The sequence below is a fragment of the Crocodylus porosus genome, unplaced genomic scaffold, assembly GCF_001723895.1.
Source record: "Crocodylus porosus isolate Cpor-Errol unplaced genomic scaffold, CroPor_comp1, whole genome shotgun sequence".
NCBI lineage: Eukaryota > Metazoa > Chordata > Crocodylia > Crocodylidae > Crocodylus > Crocodylus porosus.
Window position 1 is genome coordinate 57775278 of NW_017728907.1, and position 10760 is coordinate 57786037.

General features: G+C 46.4%; 3 protein-coding genes across 7 annotated transcripts in view; 1 reads left to right on the forward strand and 2 right to left on the reverse strand.

Moving 5' to 3' along the window:
* Nucleotides 1-10760, forward strand: part of FGGY (FGGY carbohydrate kinase domain containing) — a 421503-nt gene that overhangs the window by 203256 nt on the left and 207487 nt on the right. The gene's annotated exons all lie outside the window — the stretch shown is intronic.
* Nucleotides 2629-6724, reverse strand: LOC109307537 (cytochrome P450 2J6-like). The gene is made up of 3 exons (XM_019531529.1): nucleotides 6520-6724; nucleotides 5560-5719; nucleotides 2629-4080 (listed from the first exon to the last, which is right to left on the reverse strand). Exons 1-3 carry the CDS (start codon nucleotides 6655-6657, stop codon nucleotides 4013-4015), a joined length of 366 nt encoding a protein of 121 aa, XP_019387074.1. The 5' UTR covers nucleotides 6658-6724; the 3' UTR covers nucleotides 2629-4012.
* Nucleotides 9468-10760, reverse strand: part of LOC109307018 (cytochrome P450 2J2-like) — a gene marked incomplete at its 5' end in the record, with an annotated part of 6245 nt that continues 4952 nt past the window's right edge. Inside the window, 1 exon segment of the mRNA XM_019530640.1 lies at nucleotides 9468-9733. Coding sequence (XP_019386185.1) covers nucleotides 9468-9733 — 266 coding nt within the window.

Here is a 10760-nt window from a genome sequence, read left to right on the forward strand (position 1 = left end):
CTCTGTCCCGGTTCTCTGTCTACAAAACAGGAAGGCTTTGCTTCAGGCATACATAGGCAGGGATATTAAACTGTAATTACCTATCCTAAACTGAGAAATGACAAAAGGTTAATGAAGCAAAGCGATGGGTTTATGTCAATATAACATAAGCTTCTCTGAGCCTTGGACGGGATCTAAATCAAATGCGTATCTTCTCTTAAACTCGTGATGTTCTTTGCTCTCTCTCTCTGCCCAGAGCTGTATAATTCCTTTCCCACCATAATGAAGTGGCTCCCAGGACACCATCACCCCCTTTTTAAAAATGGGGGAAAACTGAAATGTTTTGTGAAAGAAGAGATTGCAAAGCACAGGGAGGACTGGGATCCAGCGGACACCAGGGACTTCATTGCCTGCCAGCTGAAGGAAATCACAAAGGTAAGAGAGAATGAAAAAGAAAACCCTGCTCCAGCCAGATATCAAAATTACAAGCGGGGGACTGAAAAAAAAACCTTGTTTTTTTGTGTGTAAAAGAAAGGTGAACGAGAATGAATCCAGAACTGGCCAATTCAGTTGTATCACGAGACTCTGACCCCTTATAAATTAACACTTGAATTCTCCACTTAAGTGCTTTCAGCAAAGCACTTAAGCACGTGCTTTTACTTGGAGTGTGAACAGAGCCCCCGCTGGCAGCCCATAACTCCCAAGAGAAGCACGTGTTTGAACATGGAGATGAGCTGAGGCCTAAAAATGTGTTAAAAAGTGTTAACTGGGCTCTGGGTCCAGAACCAAAACCAGCTGTGACCAGCAGGTATCGTGACTTGAGCATCAGCTCTCAAAGCAGCACAAACGTCCTTCTCAAAACACGGCAGTCTTTTCTGCCCTAAGCCCTATGCTTGGGGGTGCTGGGAACTGCCAGCTTGCACTGAAGTTGATGGGCACTGCTGGCGCACAGCACCTTGCAAGCCTGAGCCTAGAACATGGCTTTGAATCATATTAATATTATTTATATGGACATGAGTAGAACTGGAGTGTTTCTTTTCAGAATGAAGCCAGTCCATCTTTCCATGAAAATAATCTTTTATTTGCTACACTGGCCCTTTTTTTTTTTTTACTGGAACTGAGACAACCTCCACAACCATCCTCTGGGGCCTACTGTACATGGCCGTGTATCCAGAAATTCAAGGTAAAATGGTTATGGCTCTAGCCCAGCAAGAGAGGCTTATGGTAAGATTTCAAATGCTGCATTATGAAAAGCCTATGCCTAAATGCTTTCTTTCCAAAGATTGCCCCCAGTCAGAAATCTTGTATTACAGTTAATTTTCCCCCTCAATTAAACACCCAGCAACTAATGAAGAAGCAAGGAGCAAAATCCAGAGTGTCAATAACATTGATCGAAGGAGAAAACAACCTTGAGTCTCAAGCAGGGGACTGAAGTCCCTGGTATTTGATGTACCTGATAAAACGACGGTGCTCATTTCTGAAAGGACTTTGATTGCTGGGGATGAAGGAGGGTTTCCTTCATTTCTTAAATGTGGCCGAAGATCTATTTTATCCTCAGCGCTGACTTGTGTCCCAGTGAATGCAGACGGGGCAGGGTATCTGCACTTTGGTCCATCGGATAAAGTTGCAGAGGAAGCCTGTGCTGGGAAAATGTGGGAGCTTTGCCTTACACACAAAACCAGTGAACATGTTTCTTCATATTCCAATGTCCTTTGAAACAGGCTTGGGACTCTGACCCTGCTATTTGGAATGGGGACAAAATAAAATATGTATTGAAAACGTTTCAACATTAATTATTTGAGGGGGAAGTGGGAGAGCCTGGAGTCAATAACTTGTGCCTTCCACGCCGATGTTTATTCATCTCAAGCTCTCAAAGGGCTTTTGACAATACATCTCATGATGTTTGGGGGGGGAAAAAAGAGAATTAGCTCCATTTTACAGGTGGGAAAAACTGAGGCATGAGGAAAAAATGTGACTTTCCCATGAAGTCACCCAGAAAGCCAGAAACAGAGCCTGAGATAAAACCCAGGTCTCCCTAGTCCCAACTTAGTGTTCCCTCCACTGGGTTATGTCCTTGCTCGGTCAGCTGGTCGTGTCAGCCGATGCTGATGCCATGGTGTCAGCAGCGGGATTGTCCAGAGGCATAACAAGGTGACCTGGCATCCAGGGTAGCAGGGTTTATGGGCGCAGCAGTGGCTTCTGGCTGGCGCCTGTCAAAGATCAAAGTCTTTGATTTCAGATGCCGATGGCAAAAGGTCAGAAGCTAACACAACAAACTGCAATTGTAGTCTATCCCTCTGTATTAACAGTGCTGCATATACACACCCCTGTCTGTGCCTCATTTCAAATCACTTGAGCTCCCATACGAGAGAGAGAAACTGACCTTGACAACTCAGCACGAAAGATATCGGTACCCATGGTGACCAGATAAAAATGAAACTACCTTTAATGAAGTTGTAAAATTAAATAATGTACTATGCTCGCCCTCCTGTGACCAAACAGGACCAGTACCACCCAAGCAAAAAATAACCTCCCTTTTTTCTGAAACTTGAGCAAACAAAGAGAGCACAAGTGCCAACTCATTAATTATGCATGCCTGGCGTGTAGTAATTCGTCACCTGACCAAGTATAACTTTGAAAGAACTGCTGTACTTTTGGTGTCTGATTGGGAGAGGCAGACAATATAATATGCAACCGCAGGCTGCCTACAGGCACACTTCTAACAAGAGCCTGGGCAGCTGAAGAAAGTGTCACCGTTCACATGGGGCATCTGCACAACCCCGCACTAACCACTAACCTCTCTCTTCTCTCCCAGCAACAGGACACTATAGGCAGCATCGATGCTGGGATGACTGGAAGCTGGCCTCCTTGCTGTGTGGGATGGATCAGTCGGAGTCAAGCACAGGCTGGCGATTCAGCTGCAGGTGAAGGAAGAGGGGTCACCATCTGCAGATGAGGGTGACTCAGCCCAAATATAAAACTGGAGGCCAGCTAGGATCCCCTGGGGGAGAAGGGGGACAAAGGGGGGTCTTGAGAACATAGGAAAGTACTGAAGGGAAAGAGCATCTGAACACCTCAATCTGGCCAAAGCAGAAATGAATCAAGGAACAAGAACAGTGCGGACCTACTGGAGTCTGCCTCCACTATAACCATCACAAGAAGTGGTAGGGTTGATTTCAGTTGATTTGATGGACTTGATTTCCAAGTTATACCGGGGTCCAAACAGAGCCATGGAGGTACAGCGTCTCACCCACCAACTGCAGCAACTTCTGGAACTGCCTGTCGTGACAGTCAAACCGGCTGCCAAAAGTGATGGAACATATAACGTTGGAAATGGCGTGGTTAATTTTAAAGCAAGGGTCAAAGGATTCCCTGCAAAACACCAGAAGAGAGACATCGGCTCTCTCCCAGCCTTTGTGGAAGACAGAGAAGTTGTTGAGAGGGTGTGATTGATCTGTGTGAAATCCGCTGTTTGCACGCACCTCACATGCAACCTCAGTGAGGATCCGTTAAACACATGGGCTGGGCAAGCAACGCATTCAAGCAGCTACTTCAAGCCAGCTTTATTCGATTTTTCCAAAGTTTTTTTTTTTTCACACAGATTTCTGCCTTCATAATAGCTTAGCTAGATTTTATCCATACTTCTTCCCCTGGATAATTAATGGGAAAAATTGTAGGGCTGTCATGTAAACCCACTTTTCTATGTGGAGGCTGGGGGCAAGCAGACCCCAAATCAGGCTGCAGTCCCATTCCTGATAGAAAGAAAATCCAAAAATTGCCAAATTTCCAAATGTTGCTGATTTCTGGATCCAAATCCAGATTGTTACCCGAGTCGCTGATATTTCTGAGTTTTAGCAGAGCCAGATTCGGACACAATTTAATATTCCTTGCATGTAATCTCATGCTCGTCACAGCTCATCAGATCATGAAAGAAAACTTCAAATGTCTTTCTCTTCCTCAGCTGCCTCCATGAGGTACGCTATCTCCTGTTGTATTCGCTCCTCTAAGCTTCTCTTCCCCAGGCCAAAGTTTCTTAGAGTTGACAGGGCAACTCGTCTCTGTTGTTTCCAGCTCTATCCATTAGCAGAGACCAGCCCGATCCTGAGAGGTCACTCCTGTTACTTTGTGGTGACGCTAAAAGGTTAGAAAGTCATAACACTCCCTTTTTTGTGTGTGAAAACTTAGCAAGGGCTGATTCTTTTTCCAGAGAAAGAGATCCTGGCATATCACTGTTGGGCTGCGAAAACAAGTCAGCCCATTTCCTGCCACCTCTTCACCTCTGTATGTGCTTGAAGAACGTGGGCAAGTGAAGGAGGCGCAGTACAATACCTGATTTCAGTGGGAATCGGGTACATCGATGTCTTTGGGGGTCTGGCCAAAAGCTACTTAGACAGGCTTTGGCATTGTTTTGTAATATTTCTGGGTTCAGTTGGGTTGGCTTTTTTCACAGTCTCTGTGATAATGTGTGTGTGGCTCATTTTCCTTGACCTGCTCGTGCACTTGTTCCTAGCATCTGACAAACCAGGCGGTACCTACAAAAACGCATGCCTCTGTGAATGAGTTTGTCTGCAAGGGGCCACAATGCCCTGCCACCTTCTTTTTCCATACACTGTTATACCCTGGAAAAGAGTAGGTTAACAGTGCCTCAAATTAAACCTGGGGGTGGCGGTGGATCTCTGCCCTAAGTGTCTCACCTGCTAGGGGCAGAAACAATACAGTGAACGAGCTGGTGTATGAAGACACACATAGCAACATTAAATTCAAGCCCCAGCGCCAGGAGACTCCTTGCTGTCTCTGCACCCAAAAGAAGCATTAAAAAAACCCCAGTATGAAAGACTGGCTTCAGAGAGACTCCAAGGCCACAGTAGGGTTAACATTTTAGGCTGGACAGAGAGGAATCGCAAGTCCTAGGAGAAGACGGCCAGGCCTGGAACTCACTCAGGGCATCTTGGAGAGTAAAAGCCCTCCTGTCCATCAGCTGACCCGGAAGATAGCTCGCTGGTGGAATAAAGGATAGCCAGGTAAAGCAGGGACCAAGATAACCTGGTTGCACTGTCCCAGAAGCCAGGGTCTCACTCACTCTGGACGCTATGCCTGGATTGGCTTCAAGGGGTTTTCAGAAAGAGAGCGACCTTGTTAAGACTTGAGGCCCCCCCGAAAAGTAAAGCCCCTTTGGGGAATCTGTGGTTGTTATTATCTCAGCACTGATTTCAGGGGACCCCCTCATGTGACACACATGTGTTAGCTCTTAGTGTCACACTTGAAATGCCTGTCCTAAAGAGAGACGAGGGTCTTTGGATAAATCTGATATCTTTTATTAGACCAACTAACATATTAGGAAAAATTCTTCTTTGAAAGCTTCGAGTACAAACACCCTTCTTCAGGCAGAGGAAGCAACTGTGAGACACTTCCTCTGCTTGAGGAAGGGTACTTAGACCCGAAAGGTTGCCAAGAGGAATTTTTCCAACTATTTTAGTTGGTCTAATAAAAGATATCAGATTTACCCAAAGAACTTTGTCAGCCTATGTCCTTAGACCAACACGGCTACAACCAACACCCCTTTCCTAAAGAGAAACTCACCCAAGCTACCACGGACCTCCAGCATAATGGGGATCAGGGGACGAGCTGCAAAGTTTTCACCCTGATGAACAAGTGTTTCCTTCGCCAGCTGCAACCCCTTCACAACAAGTGTCTCGTAACCAAGCTGCAGGCTGAAAATGTTGCCATATTTTTCAGCAAGCTGGAAAAAAAATAGATGATGTGATATTGTTCCTAGTGAACTTGTTTCTTAATGAGCATTTGGGATGTTGACAAAATGCCTTGCTATTCTCGCACAACTTCCTTACAAGTTCTTGCTACCCCATACCTCAGAGGCTTTCTTAAAGTCTTGTAATTAAATTACCCCAAGCCCATGTGCTGTTGAAAATCCCTTCTCAATCTTACCAGTCTCATCTATCTCATGCAAACCCTTCTAACTGGGCCGAGCATCTCAACCCCAGTCTTTCATGGCTTAACAACCCTCTATGAGCAGCTTCTTCCCTGTCAAGTACTTGTGGGCTTCCCACTGCCTCGCCTGACTTTCTGTACTCTTAAAAAAAAACAAACCTGAATGTCTCTCAGATCCCTACAACACCTTCCAAACTCGTAGACCCCATCTGACCTGACACCTTGCCATCCACAACACAGAGATTGGGATTTCCTGGTAATGCCAAGTGTGTTTTGAAACATCCCCATCACCGACAGATGCAGCCTCAGTGCATCCTGCTTCTTGAGGATCTCCACTGGGGAAGAGGATCTGAAGTGGACGCCACCACATTTGGCCAAGTAAAAAGTGTGCCCTGGATTTCCTGCACCATAACAACCCCAGGTCGTTGCAGCGGCTCCCGGGGGCTTTCTGTAAAAGCCCGTTCAGAGCAGTCTAACCTGGTTTCTCAAGAGCTGGACCAGGAACTCGTCACTGGCTGCTGCGAGACTTTGTGGCTCACCACTCCCTGTTGGCTATTACTCTTGAAAACGAATCCCTCTCCTGTCACCTCTTACCTTCTTCACGGAGAGATGAGGCTGCTTGAAGTCCAGATGGAATATGTGACCCAGGAATGGAAGGGGCAGTGGTCCCGGAGTGAAATTTGCTGGACGGCTCCTCTTCATATAATCAACCATCAGCAGCCCCACGACCATGAACACCGCAAAGGTCCGGAAGGACACGTTCTCCCAGAGGATGGCCAAAGCGGGGAGAAACTGCAGCTGCATCGACCTGCAAAGGAAGTGGAAGTGGTTGTGAAGCAAAATGGGAGAGCAGAAGCAACAACCCTACCCGGCATCTTTACAATGGGAGAAGAGTCAAGGTTACAAACACAGTGAATGGGATTAACAAGCACACGCGATGTTCCCAGCAGGGTGCCAGCCAAGGAGTCCTTCCTGCTAGCCCCGTCTCTGCCAGACAGCTGGCCTGGCTCTCCCTTCTGGGCCACCATTTGCTCCCCCCTCATCTCAACATTTGCATTGGCTTGCATTGGCAGGTGCTTCATTCCTCTTCGCCAGCCTCTGTCTTAAAAAAAACAATCCAGTAAAACCAGATTTTTACAAATCCACAGCGAGGAAGGGGAAGGATCTTGTTACAGCAGGTGTCAAGGTGAGTTTGTGGCTGTAATTTCACCCTTGCCCTGTACACAGCCCTGGGAACGCTTCTCCACCGCACCCTCCCCACACGCCTGTGCTTATGTTTCCCACAAGAGTGCTGGAGCTGAGTGCTTTTAGCGTCCGTGAGCTCAACGGAGCTATCTGCATTACATCCGGGGCGGTCCCCATGGCACGCCCTGGTCCTCCCTGCAGACCCAACAGCCAGAAAAGAGGAATGGTTTCCGTGCCCCATTTCCAGGCTTGACTGAGTGAGAACAGGTGAGGGGCAAGATAATGCATGATTTCTGCTTACTGCCGTCAGCCCCAAAGCTGTACAGGATCAGTCAAAAAAAAATCCCTGCAGGCATCTCCCTGACTTGGTGTTGCCCCCATACCGGAGCACTCTTCTGGCTTAGATCAGCGAACTCTAAGGAGTCTAGGGTCCCACCCGTGGCTTCATCTCTGAATCAAGGCACTCCTTTTCTGTGCAGTGAGCTCACTTCTTCCCCATGCCCGACCACAGGCAAACAGGACTGCGAGGCTACAGGAGCAAGACCTTCTTTTTTTTGTCCAAGCTCCCTGTGCTGTGAATCCTTATCACTTCCTTGTGAGTGCTGGATCACAAAAGCCACCTGCTTTCAGTTTTTTATTTCGGGATTGCCCACAATATTATATAATCATCGTCATTATCATTTGCAATGATTATATAATGGCATTATTTACAATCTATACTGTCATACAATACTACTATTGAAAATTATGTACTATCTTGCAGCAGTGACCTGAGGGTGACCAGATGAGGGTCCTTATACCCAGATGCCATATACATATAGAGGAAATGACAGTTCCTGTCTCACAGCACGGGCATGCTGAAGCCCCAGCTCAGGAAAACATCCAATGTCAGATGCTGAAGCACATGCTTAACTCTAAACACTGAAATCCATGGAGCATTGCGTGAAGTTAAGTAAATGCTTAAACAAGCACTTCATTCCTCATCTGAATAACCCAACTAGCCATGGAGATGCTGTGCTTTGCAGAGATGTTCACTCTGTATTGCTGGGGGTTCACCTTCCCCCATGCACGTGCTGTTGTGCCCCCTGCCCCAGTGACTTGGAGCATTTGAACATACACATATGCACACGCACGCTCCGTAGTGATCATTGGGTTGAATAAACACAGGCATATGTGAATGAAAAGAACTTAACTATGAACTTTATTCTGGAGTAATAGGCAGCCTTAGTAGACCTGTGGTCTCTATTTTACTAGCTAGCTAGCAGCTCTCTAATTAAGGGACAATCTCCATCACTTGCAGCCGACCAGATGGTTTCACGCAACAGATTAGGCAGGCTCGTATGGAGTCACCCCGTGGAAGTTTGGCAGAGTGAAGTAGATGCACTTTTCTCTGCAATTACTAATGCAAGTAACTATATGAGAATGTAAGCTTACAATAAAAGACAAATTGACTTATAAAAGCAAATGAAATATTAAAGAAGACATACAAGAAAAGCTGTTTGAACAGTACCCCAACTTAACCTTCCTTGCTATGGCTCCACTATGAATACAAGATGTGTTTTCTAACCCAAGTTAGAAGATGTGTTTTCTAACTTGAGCTAACCTAAGTTAACTCATTTAATTTTAAATAGCTAAAACAAGACACTGGTCATTTGAACTCAGGACAGCAATTAACAATTCAATGCCAGGTCATCAAGGGATTTCACTTGTGCTGCTATGTTGTTTTAAAGCCAGGAGTCAACTTTCTCATTGCACTTGTTTTTAGTCCATGCTGACTAGCATTGCTTATTGAGCTCAAAGTCCATTTTTCAGTAGTAGAAATGTGGGAGGAGTGGGGTGGGGGGAGGGAGGCAGAAGAGAGACAAGGTGGTTTAGGCATGGGTTTTTCCTCATTGGCTTTTTAAACAATTATTTTTCACAAAAATGAAAATAGTTCCCATCTGAATATAGAAAAGTATTGAATATAGATTTTTTTCTTGCTTTGCTCACTTTCTCTCCCTCTTTTAAGTCTCCCTCCCAGCCTTTTATAAGCATAAAATGTTAAATAAGTAGATGCCAGCTTATTTCTGATCACTGGGATTACATTTTCTAAGAGAGAAAGTGGAAGGGCTGGACCCGATGATCCTTCAAAGTTTCTTCCAGCCTTACAATCTATGAATCTATGAAAAAGCTTTCATTAAGAAGCTGAATACTTCATGAACACATTTGAATGAAACAAAAATTTGCTTCTTTTGAAAAAAAAGTCATGAAATATGCAGCTCTCAAAGAGTGTCTGAACTCCTGGGCTACCTGATTGTAGTAGGTCTCTGGACCAGCGGATCCGTTCTTTCAGCTGTAGCCATCCCATTAGCAGTGCTTCAGTGGGACACAGGAATGGAGGAGGCAGAGACGTTTGGGGAAGTGTGCACAGTGCTCAAAGCATCATCTACCCTAAAGCTCAGCAATTCTGAGAAATGGGGCAAAATCTTGCCAGCTGAATGAGGGCTTGTGGTGAGTCCCATTTTGACCTGGAGGTTGAACTTCATGTCCTTCGGTGCCTGGAACGTGAACCTCTGAAAAAGGGCAGCGAAGAGCAGGAACAGCTCCGCTCTAGCCAGCTGCTCTCCCGAGCAAACCCTTTTCCCTGAAATGACAGCAACATTGGGTGCATCAGCCAGGGGATTGTTAGAAAGGGATGTTGGGCTCCATGACAAGTGTGGCTTTAATTTGCCACAGCAGAATAAGTATTGCTCTTATTTCATGACCATGAAGGAGAAGAGACAGTGTTTGTCTCCCACGTGAATCTCTTATTCCTAGGTTAGTACTACATTTCCCACCCTCAACCACTGTTCCAGTCCCCCATGGGGCTATCAATCCATTTTATCCCATGAAAATTCAATGCAAAAAACCCTCACTGAAGTTGTGGGAGGAAAGAGGAGAACAGGTTAAAATAACCCAGTGGAGAGGGGAGCAGGCTCTTAGAGTCCAGAGCCTCATTTCTTTCAGCGCAGTGGTCATTTCAGTGAACCAGACTCCTCTAGCACGCGCTCCTCCTGGACCACCTGGAGGAGGAGACGGTGCTCTCTGGAGTGCCCAGTCTGTGGTCCGGTAGTGGGGATATTTTGCTAGCAAGTGGGAGATTTCAGTTCAAGCCCCTGCTTGAGTTTTGTCTTCAGCCCCCAGTGCAGCAGGAGTTGTTCCAGTTAGGGAACTTTTGAAGGGACGGGATGTATTCAAATCAGCAGGTCCGGACGATCTCCACCCCAGAGTACTGAGGGAATTGCCTGAGGTCATTGCAGGACCCCTGGCACAGCTTTATGAGCACTCGTGGGGCTCTGGTGTGGTGCCAGAGGACTGGAAGAGGGCCAATGTGGTCCCCATCTTCAAAAAGGGGAGGAAGGATGACCCAGGATACTATAGGCCAGTTACTCTTACCTCGATCCTGGGCAAGCTTTTTGAGAAAATTCTTCTGGCGCATGCCCACAAGGGGCCAGCAGGGGAGGTCATACTTCAGGGCAACCGTTCATTAGCAGCAGGTCCTGTCAGACCAACCTGGCGGCCTTCTACAACCAGGTCACCAAATCCTTAGATGCAGGGGTAGCAGTGGACATCGTCTTCCTGGACTTTCGGAAGGCCTTCGACACTGTCTCTCACCCCGTTCTCATTAAGAA